This window comes from Brachionichthys hirsutus, chromosome 21 (assembly GCF_040956055.1).
Source record: "Brachionichthys hirsutus isolate HB-005 chromosome 21, CSIRO-AGI_Bhir_v1, whole genome shotgun sequence".
NCBI classification, from domain to species: Eukaryota; Metazoa; Chordata; class Actinopteri; order Lophiiformes; family Brachionichthyidae; genus Brachionichthys; species Brachionichthys hirsutus.
The window spans coordinates 6641264-6656676 of NC_090917.1; the positions used below are offsets into that span (position 1 = coordinate 6641264).

The 15413-nt window shown below is 42.4% G+C and overlaps 1 protein-coding gene across 1 annotated transcript in view; it reads left to right on the forward strand.

The window, feature by feature from the left end:
- fam20cb (FAM20C golgi associated secretory pathway kinase b) overlaps nucleotides 1-15413 on the forward strand; it is a 33171-nt gene that overhangs the window by 952 nt on the left and 16806 nt on the right. Inside the window, exon 3 of the mRNA XM_068754343.1 lies at nucleotides 3209-3287. Within this exon, the coding sequence (XP_068610444.1) occupies nucleotides 3209-3287 (79 nt within the window). The remainder of the gene's footprint in view (nucleotides 1-3208; nucleotides 3288-15413) is intronic.

Here is a 15413-nt window from a genome sequence, read left to right on the forward strand (position 1 = left end):
CCCTTGGAGCTGTTTTAGGCTGCTTGTCTGTGGATGTTTGTTGTGTTGATGCGTTAAACAGGTGGAATTTGAGGTTGATCTTTATGTGTGTTTAGCAAAGCTCAACATTTGCAATGCCAGTTTGGTTTCCAGATCTGATTTCAGTAACAGTATAATGTTTTTGTATAAGAATAATGAATTTATTGGCATTTTGATTCAGTGCTGGAGAGGAATGAAAACCTCTCAGATCTGTTTTGTGTTCTGAAAACAGGTGAGAAGCAGCGAAGATGAATCAGGCAAACTAAAAACTAGTGTTGCTCTGTTCAATTCAAATTCCAACTGAGTTTACTTTGTAACTAATTACAAAACAAGAATAATCAGATCAGTCTGCATTGAACCCATTGATAAAGAACCAGGTGGACATTATGTATTTATTTATTATAAACGAGAATATGAATGTTACCGTCTTCTGGTTGAGATTAAGAGAAGGTGCTACCAAAAGCACTGATGTCGTGAATCAACACACAAGAATGCACAGAGATGGAAATCAGCTGCAGGCTATTATTCTAAGGCGGCACCAAACCTCTATGCAGAACCACATGACGCCTCGATTCAAATCAAATGCTGGAAGTTTATTACTCGATTGATAAGTGCACAATATATCTATCTTTTTTTATACAGAAAGTCTTTCTCTAAATTTAAGTAGATATCTAACAGGCGATAATCCATTCTGGCCTGTTGCTAGGAGTCTATTTCTGCTTTTCTTTTCCTTTTGGGGGGGGGATCGACTTTCTTTTTGGCTCAGTCCGATTCCTGAATTCCAAGAGTGCTATAGTCGATTCAAAGCCTTTCATCTTTTTCCTCGCCATAAATAGATTTTTGGATTTGTCTGCCAAATGACAAAACCGTTAGTGGCCCCTAGCAAAGATTAAATACTTATCTAGGAGTCAGATCAAAACAGCCCTGCCTGCTTACCAAAATGAAGAGTTTGGTTCTTTTGCTCCAGTTTGTTGATTCTCCTCATCTGTCTTGATCTTTGTGTCTCAGCTAAATGGAAAAAAGGAACAAGTTCTCAGCATCTCGAGCCAGCTAAGTGCATGATGTGTCACTACTTACAGAGTTTTTAACACAAGCCCCAGACAGGATACCAGTAGAACACAGTAAATGTAGTATCTTGGATTATGACAGGAGGGTTTGGGTCTGTCATATACCCTTCATTCAGTATTTCCTAATAATACAGGTACAAGTATAAAGAGTAGAAACAACGATACGATTACTGCTGTTAAAGGCAAACAGAGGTAAACATTGACTTAACATGAAGTCTCATATACGGCATTCTTGCTGTGAGCGAAGGTTTAATAAATCATATTCATGGTCCCTGCATGCAGTGACTCTGCATGTTTGAGGGCCGTGTAATTTTAATTACGGGCAGTATTTCCTTGATTTAAAATGCCACAAAGTCATGCATGTTCACACACCAGCAAGTGAGGTCAGGCAAACAGGGATGTTTTCATTTGCAATTCTTTTCTCTCTGAGTATTTTACTTGTTCCAATGTTTCCCATATCTACAAATAAATGAGAGCATTGATTGAGAAGGTTGGGGCAGAAGGCAAACCAAGACATTTCATTGTATTTTAAGCCATGTAGTCCTTGAACCAGCACCGAGCCCAGTCCGACAAGTTCCTTTAAACAGTGTTATCGTATACAAAAAGGAGAAAACATGAAGGATATGAGGATGAATTGAAACACAAATGAGACACAGAGAGAGACAGACCCTCCAGGGAGCACACACGGAGAGTAAACAATGGAGAGCGCTGGCGAAAAACTGTCTGTCCTTCGCCTGCTCGCTCTCCCTTCCCATCAGACAAACAGTCATCAGCTCTCAAAAACACACGCATGCACCAGACAGAAGCGTACGCACAGATTCATACGCATACGCAAACCTACACACACCAGAGTGCAACATGGGCGAGGATACTGAACGGTCAGGCTTTAGGTGCATGACGTGTCTCTGTGAGACGCTCTGCTGGTGCTGAACTGATGTTTTTCTGTGAAGGAGATGATCGGTTCATTAACGGGCAGAAAGAAAAGTGGCTGACATCAATTTTGATAATTAATGGTCTTTAATCCAATTGAGGAGGACGTCACTGTATTAGAAATACAGGAAAAACATGCGGCATCCATAAAAGGCATTGACACGCAGAGACGTATGATTGCAATGGATCAAACTGGTTCCCCACTGGAACTTGATTTTTAAACTCGGCCTTTGACTGTAATTTCAATGATTTAACATGACTTCAGTTTGCGTTATTATAATTTGTTTTGAGGGAAGCGTTTTCTTGGTAAACACTTGAAACAGTTTCATTGGAATGCCACCATAACGTCTTGTTTTCATGAATCCGACGTCCCTCAGTGCCGAGCAGGAAGCACTTCAAAATAAAAGCGGCATAAAGGAAATTGCGACAATACAAAAAGCTAATACAGAAAGTGCTAAACATAAAACACAGACCTCAATAAGAGCCATCCTCTTTGATCCCCGAACATGTACCAGCCTGTAGCACAGCGTTCCCACCTTTTTTACACCAGTGGATTGAATATAGTGGCTCATAATGTAAACTCGACATGTCGCTTTAATCATCGTGACCGACCAAATACCGTTTCTTCAAGTAAAATGAGCAGGTTTTATGTATTTCTCACATCGCCGCACAATGTCAAACTTGGCATGTTAGACTAATGATTTGCCCCAAACTCATAACCCTGCAGAATCACCTGGGGAGAGGATTGAACAAGTTCGAAGATGTGAGGAATTTACCGATTTCCCGAGAGTATGGTTGGATAATTTTAACATGAAAAACAAAAATATTTCCCATATTGTCAATCATCATAGCACGACAGAGTGGCTAATAAATCTCAACTAATGATTTCAAGAATAATGTTTCCGAAGCTAGAGCGGACCCCAAGTCAAACACAAACTGGCTAATTTAAAACTAAGAGGCAAACATTGAACTGATTAAAAAAAGAAAAGATGAAGCAATAATGACATTTATTCTGTTTTTCAGAATAATGTTGGACGTCTTCAGCTAACCCAATTAGCTTATCTAAATATTATTTAAATGTTTTGCTGAACTGCATTTTTGGCAGCTGGGCTAAGTAAAATGAGCTAAACCAATTATTTATGTCACCAAATGTTTTTAAGTTAATAGCAGTGTTATCTGTCATATGTCAACAGCAATGAAGTCCGGAGGCACTCAGCTCAAGCTCATCATGACGTTCCAGAACTACGGCCAGGCTCTCTTCAAACCCATGAAGTAAGTTATTTTCGCTGCTCGGTGTCTGTCAGGTTCTTGAGAAAACCCTTTTTCGCATCATGTTACAGCTTCAGTGTTATTTGACTATAAAACTGTGCATCTGATTTCCCTTTTCGCATCCCAACACCTCCTCTTCCTTGCAACGCCGGTCTCATTTCCTCATTCTCCTGCCTGGCTGTATCACATTACTTTCATTTCAGCAAAAACCTTGATATTCAATTGAAGTCCGATTTTTTTCTGCTGCGTCAGCGAGCCTCACGGAGCTGACAGGTGACAGAGGGGCCACCTTGGAGGTTCTGAGGCCTCAGTCAACACTGGTTGTGTCATTTTCTGACTGTTTCATCTGCTCTTTGTTTTCATAATGTCAAACCGTCTAGTCAGCTAAATGTCACTTTCTTGTTGTCCACATGGGTGGTTGGTGGTGTTGCTCCAGTGAGGGGCAACGTTTTCCTAAAGAAAGCATGGATTGTAATGACTTTTCATAAATGCCACCATGATGTCATTGATCGCTGAGACATTTGGCACACACGCTTACATTCCCCTCAGGACGTATTGTAATAACTTCAATGATGCACTGACTTTTCATAGAGCGCTATCATTTCATTTGTCCATTGCATCTGTACAGAACCACTTGCAGACATTCATCAGCCCCTGCCGTGCATTGCATTCAGTGCTAAATAGCAGATATTGGTATAAAATGAACATTGTAAATGTATCTGCTAAACAGCAACGGGATAATATTATAATGACATTATGTAATTTAGCTCAAAGTGCAGTTACATTTGGAAAGAGAACATATTAATTGAAGAGCTGTTTATTCCTCATATTGGTTCCTGACATAAAAGTACTTATAAAAGTAAAAATATCAAATCTTCCTGTTTATGTTTGCGTTGTCCTGCATTCAGAGGTGAGGATTCATTTGAAAATAGTTCCTTGCAAGACTTATCGTTAAAGGAGAGCAGCCGCCCAAGAGTCGCTCTTGCTAACCTGGACGCTTTATTAGATTTCTCTGTCGTGTCATAATTGCGGGGAGTTTTTTTGATCCATCTAATAATCCTTTTGTCCCTCGCCTCACCTTTCCTCTGAATCCTTTTGTAGATGTGATATGAGAACATGGGACCTGTGAGCTCTGGCGTATCAGTAACATCTTTCACAAAGAGTTCAAGAAGAACAAAAAGCAACCCTGGCTTTCCTTTTAAAACTAAGGTTACCTCGCTGCATACACCTCGGCTTATCTTGTACCCAGAACTGCCCCTTCGGGTAGATCCTGTGTACTCTTTTATTAATTCACAGATGATAATGCATGAAAGAGAAATCTATTGTTGGATTTAAACGTCACCTGCCCATTGTTATGATGATTGTAATTTAATTGTGGATTTACGCTCCTCAACACAGAACTCTGTAGTCTGGTTCCTATGCGTCAGCACCAAGAGCAGGGTTAAGCCTGGGATGACAGGAAGCAAGGTTTTCCGTGGGAGGTGTAGCGACTGTTGTAATTACTGTTGCAGTCGTACCACACTATGCGAGCAACAAGCCTGAAATCATCCTGAATAAAGTCTCAGAAGGGAAGGAAGGGAGAGGAAGGGAGCCGAATGAGGGGGAGTGTTGTCATACAAGCGCTGAGTCAAAAATCATCAGATTATTTTAGTGCACAGCCTCAAATTTGAACCCAGACAGAAATGTGAAATGGCTTTTTCTGGGAAAAGCATCGGGTGAAGGTTTTGGATGTAAATCTGTTGCTGACAGTTGTGGTTGTCAAATCCGCCCTAATGTTTGATAATCCGAGGGGGGGGTTGGTTCAGGGTTCATTCCCTCTTGCTTGAATGAACTTGACTTTAACAAAATTTGTGTTTGCTCTTTTTGAGTTCAAGGTCTTGGCAGTTTTGCACAGTCATTCTGGCGATATGCATCATTTTCTTCAGACGTCACTCACACACATCCACTTAACCCTCAACATCATCCCTGGATTCCTAAATCTGCTGCTGCGATTCCTACACGGTGCATCAAAGAGACAGAGGCTGAGAGATCAAACGCTTCCCCGGCTGTGCTGTTTGCTCGCCTCCTCTTAACGCCAGTGCAAATGTGTGCCAGGAAATCCGGCGGCATGTGGTGGGTAATGATTGACCCACCAACCAGCCGTATCTGCTAAAAACCCGCACCCTCGCTGCTCTGCTCAATGTGCACAGCCTCACTTGCCTCTTCCACATTCTTTGTACTCTCGTCATCATTCTTCCCCTTTATCGGCAACTCTGCATGCAGTTTGTTTTTCTCTCTCGTACGTTCTTTAATGAACTGCACACGTGAGGAAATCTATGAACGGCCTTGTTGCATCAATCCTCGAAGTATTCTCCTTTTTTCTTCTCTTTCTTTCACAGAGACAGAGAGAGAGAGAGAGAATAACAGAATAACAGATTGTCAGTGTTTGTTGTGGCAGGTTTCCTCTTAATGTGTAGCTCAAGTAAAATACGTCTTAGCACCATCAGACAGTTTATAAGACAGAGGTTTTGTACACTCCTGTTATGATGAGACACCACAAAATGGCCTCTGTTCTAGTGCAGGCCCACTGTGATGTAAGTCGGATGATTCAGCCCACTAAACTACTGTCTGCGGTTCAGTTTTCCAGACATGGAATAAACCAACTCTTAACTAGTCTGATCTGACTCAAGACTTGTTTTGTAATATTTTTTAAGGACTGCAGCTCTTAAATCCCAGTGGATGACCAGCCCTGTGTTGTTTAGACATTTGAAAACAACTGTTCTGTAACTCATGTGAAGTCTGATGACAATAATAATAATCAAACTTAATTATTATTTTGATTATCCTCTTCTATCTGTCCACGACTGAAATGATGATGATGATGAAATAACCCTCAAAAACAAAATACTTTACATGCTCAGGTTTGGATCGTCTACCTAACATATAAGGGTAAAATGTGAAACGTAATGAATAAAGGCCTCTAGAAGCCTAACACTGATGCTAAATCAATTCGTTTAATACCCTCAAAAGGAACATGTTACAGATTCTTCTTTGTTTTTACACGTTTTAAGTTCAGTTTTAAATGTTTGTGACTGAGGGGGTGGAAATCACAATACATGGCAACATTAATAGTTACTTCATGAAGTATTTCCATTGACAGGAAGATAATTACAAGTGCTCTGATTTATTTTATTTTATTTTTTTACTCTGATACATTTTCTCCTGATCCCCTACATAAATAGATAGTTATGACAATCACTGATTCTAATTATAACCAGTAGAGGGACTATAACCGGTAGAGGGACTATACTTGGAATTTTTAAGTAACACTGAAATAAATATTTTGCAGTGCAAACTATGATGGAAAAATTTGAAAACTAAGCCTGGGCTTCCACCTAAGCAGGGAAGCCCCGACTTCCCTCTCCCCGGCCGCTTCTTTCAGCTCTTCTGTTTTCCCAGGCCAGCTGAGAGACACGTTGCTGCTCTCAGCGCGAGCAGCGGCTCTACTCCGCGCTTCGCCCGGATGACCGAGCATCTCATCAGGTCTCTAAGGGAGAGCCCAGCCGCCATAGAAAGGAAGCTAATTTCAGCCGCTTGTACACCTTGTTCTTTCGGTCACTACCCAAAGCTCGTGACCACAGGTGAGGGTAGGAACGGAGATCGACCGGTAAATGGAGAGCTTCGCCTTTTGGCTCAGCTTCCTCGTCGCCATGACGGTGAAGAGAGTGCAGACACAGAGGTGCACGCACATCTTGTGCACGTTCCCCAGGCTTTGACGTCAAGCCGAGAGGGATTTCTTCCAGACTTGTTTCCGGAGGTGATTACAGACCTACCCAAACTACGTAGGATTGACTGGATGGTTTATTTCGCTGTTTTGGGGTTGATAAGGACCCAAAATCACCATAATAGTGTAGAAACATTTTTCATAATATGGGACCTTTAATGTAATTCTAATGTGCCTTTAGCTGACAGAAAAGTCCATGTACCTTTTAGTACAATGAAAAGGTGCCACAAGGGATGCCTGTTACGATTACCTGTGTGTCCTGAAATAGGCCTCCTCTCTTCAGTGCTTTTGAGTCCCATCACTCTATTCTACTGTCCAAACAGGACTGGACAGTTTTCTTTGGACTCTGAGATTTGTATAGAGAACACTGATATTTATTTATTTTAATTTTCTACATGTCTCTTTGTATCTCTCGTCTCAGAGCACACGAAGCTCATTAGACCATGAGTGCCGATGATCAGCAAAGGAAGATGGAGAAGGGCCGATGATTGACATAACTGCCAACTCGCGCACGCTCACACGCACACACAGATCGATCCGAGTATTCCTAGAAGAGATATCTGCTCGTTCCCAGCGTGCCTCCCCCACCATGCCGAGTTGGGTCCAGGAGTCACTTTTGATTGACATGCGGGAGAATCACGTGTCACTTTGTTTGTGGCAGTGACAAGTCGACAGCCACAAAAATGACAGACTGCAGAACGTTTCTCCGTTAAGCAGAAATATCATTGGCTCCATGTTATAGCTGATGTCGTAGCGTTAAGCTGCATCAGCAGTGGGAGGTGAAAGAAGGAGATGTAGGGAGCTTTGTTTGGAGAAGGAGAGGGCATGTCTCAACAGAAAACCTCATTATCTTTGTGTAAAGCTGCTTAGATTTCTCCCTAAAAAAAGGCAGAGACTGATTAAAGATAATTCAGCAGTTTTCTTTGCATGATGTCAAACAGACAAACCAAGCTTTTGTTTTTGCCCTTCTGTCTCTCTCTCTATTTTTTGTTAGGCTTATTATTTGTTTGTCATCGTGCAGCCTTATTTCCTGCATGATACGCAAGGTCTTCTATGCCCGTGCGCCCGACCCCCTTACTGTCCTCCGCAGGCTGTGGTTCAACAGGGTCACATAGCTCACAGTCACACTCTGTTTGGACCTATATCCATCTGTTCTTAGAATTTGTAGACCATTAGAGGAAACTGTCACTTTAAATGAATACTAGAATGAGTCAATGAGGAGAGAAGAACGGGTGCGACTGCAGAGCATCGCTGCATGAGGATGCCTAAATGAATCTTCTGTTACTACTAATGTGATTTGTAAGTAGAGCTCGGTAATGCTTCTACTTGGCCGGATTTATACGGTTGCAAATGTACTGCAAAACAGGACGTTGATGCAAACTGTCATTTAGTTCCAATAAATCATTGCCTCTTATTCAAACAGATTTTCTGTGACAACAGAGGAGAGTTTTATTAATGGATTTCATTTTCTTGAACAGGTTTAGCTGATACATTTTATGTTCTGAAGTAAAAATGGTTTAACCTTTCATTATGAGTGATCAACTTTATCTTCTTCGTTATGACTAGTTAATATGGGGCTTGAGTTACCATGGCGATAGAGAGTTAGCATGCATACTTTAGAAAAACATGCAGTGAGCACTCGATAACAGAAGCTTATGCAACTAATCTATGGTCTATTGAGGATGGGGGGGGGGGGGGGGGGGGGGGCTGCACATGAGCAAGTAGCTCATTGTAATAATCTGCTAATGTGCTGCTGGCATTCTGCCACCTGCAGTAATCAACCACCATGATTTATGGAGAATGTAGACGTTATTAAACTAGTGATGCTTTGTCTGGTAATGTGTTCTAACACACAGTGGCAGCTTCAAAGACTGCAGCTGATTCACATAATCATAAACTGTGACATGTCTGTTAGATGGATGCTAACATCCACTCCCTTTTCCAGCGTGTTTTTTTTCTGCGCTTCCTGAAAGCTCAGCATCAGCATCCATACTTTTCACGGGCTCCTCGCTCTGCAGCACGCTGAGGCTTTGCCTGCGCTCTGAGCGTAGTGCAGGTTTACCTTTAGCTGCAACTTCTTTGGTGTTTTTAAACTGTTGAAATATTCATTACGCTACAGTAGTAGCCGAGGAGACAAAAGGGTAGTTGTAATTCTTTGTCTTTGTGTTCTGATCTGTGTGTGCCTGCATTTGTGTGTGTGCCTGCACTTCTGCAGATCACATGAGCGCTGCTCAGCGGTACAGCAAATTCAATGCAGCCTTGGCTCAGGCCTTCTGTGAGCACAAATGTCTTGATGATATTATCAGTCAACTGCCCCCTTCAGGTAAATGTTATCAGCTCTAATGTTGTGCTGAAGGAATGATAACAGAGCCCTGCAAGCCAGCATCTAATCTGCATATCAAATTCCTCTACCATCTGTGTGCGCGTGTGCATATGCATATTTGTGTGTATGTGTTCAAGCTGCACACACACACATGCACACTAATGCTGCCAATTCTCTGCACTCTGAGGCAAGTTGCTCCTGGCCCGCCACAACTGCAGTTCATCCCTGATAAACTTTCATATTGTTTCTCAGAAATTATTTAAGAAAATAAGTTTAATTACTGGCTCTTTAACATTTCATAAAATGAACTGATCCAGATCTTTTCCTCTGGGAATGCAGGCTATAATACCATCTGTAACTTAGTCACTTGGCTTTGAGGGCGCTGCCACTTGAAAGGCAGGCGTCACTCTGTCTGGACTCGGTACACCTCGACAACCGATATGACAATCAGAACAGACATTGATCGATCTGGACCGGGCCCAACCCTCTGCTCTGCCATTCAAATTGAGGACCAGATGCTGAATGCCGAGCCACAGCGGTTGTTTCATGACTGGAAATGAGCCTTTTGTGTCCTTTAGCAAAAAGAGAGAGACAGAGCGACAGCTTCACATGTTTGAATCAAGTAAAAAACACCGGCGTGCTCAATCACTGTAGAGCTATGTAAAGCTTGGATTCTCATTCTTTATGTTATGGATTTTCAATAAAGTTCTTTCTGCATAGCCAGCCTCCGCTCAGGTTACGTGATTGCACAGGAGTCTTGTTTCCTGGATGGAGCCATTTTAAGACATTGGCTATTTTGGCAACCGTGTAAATAATAGGTTTTTAACATTAATTGAGTCCTGAATGCGTTTATTTGTCTCAGCATCACGCTTTTCTGTATTTTCCTTGGATCACATGTCTACAGTACTCTTCATGTTGAGAGAATCTGCTTTGATTTAGCGGCGCTGCTGAGAACAGGGTGAACACACCTACAAAAAAAGTGAACCATGAGCTCTGTTCTTTATTATCTTTTTTTTTTTATCTGACAGCTGCGAAAGCCCGAGGAAACGTCTGTTCTCCTGCCATGGGATGACACGGCTCTGGATTTACGGAGATACCCAACATGCAGCAGGGCTTCACTGTGGTCTGCAGAGCTCAAGGATTCTCCACTTATCTTCTTCCTTGTTTTATGCCTTCATCTTCACTCGCCATTAAAGCTTCCCCTCTATTCACGCAGTCCCGGCGGCAGAAACTGATCCCTTTTATGAGCTGTAGTTAGTGTCAGGGAAAGCACCTTTGGGGGGATCATTAGACTGTAATGAAGCAGGAGGTAAACCGCCATGTTCTCCCTGCCGCTCTCCCACATTCCTGATTGTCAGGTTTAATTATAACCCAGCGAGGTCTTGGGAGTAGCAGTTTTACTGCATTTCTCTCGTTTCTTTGACTCGACCCTCCACCTTGGCTTTGCAGCAGACGCCCTCTCATGGAGGCGAGGCGGAGTGTACTATTCATACAGTTCAATGTCTGCATACCCCCCCCCCCCCCCCCCTTGCTCCTGTGCGGACATTTCCCTCTGTGGAATAGGAGGAGTATGGATAGTCAAAACAAGTGATGCAACCAAGCTCAGATGGGAAGATTAAAAACCCACCCGTAGCTTCCAAGTCACAACATGAATATCTGCCACACATGGACAAAGGTCTTGTGTTTCGTATGAATCAGTCCCTTTAAAAGCAGAAACTTGCTGGTTGTCTTGGAAATGATCATGATTTATAAGTGATAACAGCATGTAATTTGTTTTGGTCGGAATGTGCTGCTAAAGTGGTGGAAAATGTACTCTACTCTATTTTTATTTGCAGACTTTCAACTGCGTACAACAGTTCAGTCTCACTCCAGTCGATCCTGCAGCCGACACGTGTTAAAGTAATAATCATTTTATAAAAGTCTACTATTTTAAGAATATCAGTTCCATCTTAAAGAAATAACAAAAAATGTTATGTGATCCTGAACACATATGTTCAGGATCACCTAAGGGGTTGTGATAGAGGAGATGGGGAGGAATAGTGACTTGCATTGTCAAAATGTCACAGATTACGGAGTTTTCTCCGACCAACTGTAATGCTGTGTTGAGTTTCCAGTTAAATTAGTGCAGTGCTTGATGGGAGCGGTGGCCCTTTATGGTGTTTGTCCAGCGCCTCTGCAAATATGAGCTTTGGAGTCTGACTTCACGTCAGAATACGTGAATGGCTGTGTCGCCATCCAGAATAGCGATCCGGTAAGCCTTACAGCCTCGTGTGTGGATTCAACATGTCCTCTCTTAATTCACTCTGCGACAGCAGACAGACCGCTTAAATATGCAGCAAAAACACTCCCTTGGCTATATATAAGAGTACAACTCATAATTTATTAGTCAGTCTGGAGAAAGGGTTTCACTTCTGTCATGCCATGTAGGGAAACATTAAAAGCATTTTTATTCTGTAGTGCAGTCGTGGAAGAGCTGCAGTTAAGTGAACTTAAAGTTTCTGCATATGAAACAAGCAAATGTTCTTATTTTTCCACAATGTACAGTATATTCATTTTCTACATGGCCATGCAGTTTTCAGATGTGGCTTGCAGATCATCAGTAACTGTTTCAGTCATTTGCAGTCGAGGCAGATGAGAAACTGGCGTTTTACGAGAGGATTTATTACTTGGATCTCTTGTTTGAATGTGCGTGACAGGACACGAGGACCTGAGCAGCAGTTTGTGTCTCGATGGCGAGTTGACGGTTTCTTCACTGACGTAGATGCACAGCAATAATCATTCAGATTCAGTCCTCCGGTCGTTTTGTTATTGAAGGATCTCTTTATGTATGTATGAATGTTTTCAGGGGGCCACAAACTGATTGTATTGGTTTAAAACAGACGTGTAAAAATAGTCCTGTAATGTTTGTGGCGTGTTAATCTGCCAGGATGATCTCCCACTATCTGACTCTTCTCATTAAATCAGCACCTTTATCTTTATATTCTCAACCTCAGTCCTTATCTTTTTTTAACACTTTTAATTTTTTTTTTTTTGTATTTATTTTTAGTATTTTATAACTCCTCCTGAGGCCATTTCCTATTTTTCTCTCCCTGTCACTCCTTTTCACCATCACTCCATTTTCCTCAGGACACACCTCTCAATCTATGGTCGTGGGAGGGTAGAAACTGAGAGGATAACACCGCTCCCCCTCTCATTTCCCCCTCATGTGATATGAGTGATATAACCAGAAGATACAGGCTCACTTTCTGCTGTCCCTTTCGCTCCTCTCTAAGGATTCTCTGCTGCCTTCATGTCTGAGAAAAATCTGAATCTGTCATTTACAGCTCCGTTTCTTACAACATCTTGTTTCCCCTGTTCAAAAAGCCTCCCAGACAGTCCTTTTAAATACTTAACATGGTCAGTGTTGGTGTACCGCAGCATCCATCCATTGTGTTTCTCTAGTATTTTTGGGGTCGTGTTGGTGGTGACATCAAAGAGAGGTTGGTTTCACTGAAGTTAGATGAGTTGAGATATGCCCTCTCCCTTCATTCACTGCTATATAACAGAAGAAGTGACTTGTGGTGTTGGTGAGGTCTGATAAAGTGAATTGCTTCTGTGTTTTGTAGGTAAATCTCCTGGATTGAGTGATGTTATTCCTCCAGTCTGTCCTCTGTCAGTGTATTTCTACCTCTATACTTCCCTCTGTGCTGCTGCGGCGCGCTCCACATCCAGCCCGGCGCCGCCCCTCTTTTCCGCTGCAGCTCGTTCCATTGGCTCCAGGGCTTCATGTGTGTATTTATAGTGTATTTATAGGCACCGAACCCTGTTTTCTATCTGCTTATCAACAGCCACTGTGTACCCCCTAACCCCACCCACCAATTTACCAGACAGCCCTGGGATTTTAGGAGACCACAGGTCCCGGCTGCAGTCCCTCGCAGCTCGCCAGACCTCCATGCCTCTCCTCCCCTTTCTCATTCACTGGCTTTTACTAAATTGTTCCCAAATCCCTTGATTTGTACCCTGCTTTTTTTTTACTGCTCTGCTTTTAATATTCCTTTCTTTCTGTGGCCTCTCTTTGGTAACCCACTTTTTGGGCTTTCTTTCTCACAGCTCTGAAATGCCGTCGAGTCCCTTGTTGCTCCTGGCGACTGAAGACCACTGGCTCTTCATGCCTCCGTTCTGTTCTGACCCATTTGTGTGTTACTTTAGCTATTAGACTTGATCTGTGAGCTGCAGCGATTTGCGTGTCGTAAATCCTTTGCATGCTGCCAAATCATATCGGAGCACGGTTTTACACAACCTCCGATCTTTTGCAATGACATCAAAAGTAGAGATGCACAGGAGGGCACAAGTTGGATCCTGCATCTTTTTATCCAGATGTTTATGTTGCTAATTACTCAAATAGTGTTGAGCAATGCTCAGAGTGTTTGGACAAGACACAGATTCCCTTCTTGTGATGGGCCTTTATGAAACTACTTTTATTACATTTCACTGTTACAAAGATGGCTAGTTTGAAAGAGCACCTCTATTGTGTTGTATGACTCAAAGGTTGAAGGGGACACAACCAGAAGAGCTGTCTGGCAGAATGGGCCGCTTCAACTGGATTTAATGGGATGTTGCTCAGGGATGTATGAATGGTTTATCTTCTCACGTCTGATTTAGCTCCACTCTCTCCGCTTTGTTTACCCTCCTGAAAGAGGTGATACATCCATCCGTCCATTTTCTTCGATCGTCACGTCTACAGCCGCTTTATCCACCTTGCGGGTCGCAGACGGAGCCTATCCCAGGTGACTACGGTCGAGATGCAGGGTACACCGCGGAAACTGTTTGAGCATAAACCACAGGAAATAAGGAATATCCATTAGCTGGGTATGTTTTAGCTAGCCATTACACACATATATACATGATAACACACTCTGTACTTTGGTCCACTGGAACCCGAGTTCTGCCCAGCGGGCCTACATGACAAGAACAGAGGAAATGGCCAGGTGTTAATGGAAGCTTTGATTACTGTCCTGTCACTAATGCAGCCAACATGAAAGACTAAAGGAGCGAGTGGAATGGCTTCAGTCCCAATCAGAGACAATCTGATGGCATCACCATGCAGCCAGGCCATTTGCTGCACACTGAGAGGCTCTCAGGAGCAAACATCTGGATGATACGTTAAAGAGGTTTCGGACTCTTCGCTCTTGTCTTTGCCCTTCATCTGTCCTCTGCAGTCAGAGAGGTAGGTGCTGTTGTTTGTGTCAGGGTTAGTTTTTCTTTTAGGAGTTCTCCTTAGCATGGTGATGCATGCGCTGTTGGACTCACTGCACATACAACTAGTGAGACATGATGCTCAGTTAAACAGAATTTCTGCTGCTTTCTAATTGGATCAGTATGAAGGTTGTGCATTATCAGCAGATTCTGCTGTTGGAGTAATTCACAGAATCCCCTGAACTTGTCGTGGTTGGCTGATCATGTAATTTCATCATAGTGAGCTGGTTGTCCGAGTATAGTGGAATAACCAAGCAGCACTTGCCTATAATTCAACGTAGCTTATGTGAAGCTAGTTGACTTTCCAAAGCCATAGAGGTAGAGCTGCACAGTTAGCTGATTGATCTGGATGTATTTTAATTGTTCCCACGATTGTTTTTTTAAGCAAAACAGCAAATATTTTATGCTTCCATCCGCTCAAATGTGACAATGGGCTTATTTTTGTATTGCATCATAATGATTTTATTTGCTGATAATCTGTTGTTCACATGAAACTGTACACATTATGACATCACACTGAGCGCTCTAATATTGAAATGGCCATTCTTATCATTTGCAGGGGTTTTATTGACCAAAATAAATAAATACATTTATCAACACAACAAATGGGACTCTGCTCTCTGTGGTTTATCTCAGACAACGAGATTAAATCTGCATTCACAGTAGCTCTGGATCCTTTAAGAACATAACCAAATTTCCAATTTACCATGTGCATGACCCAAGGGTATTTGGTGTGTCACATAAAACGGATCATGTGCTCAGAGTGCAGACACGCTGTTATCCATCAGGTTTAAAATGGGAGTGGAGC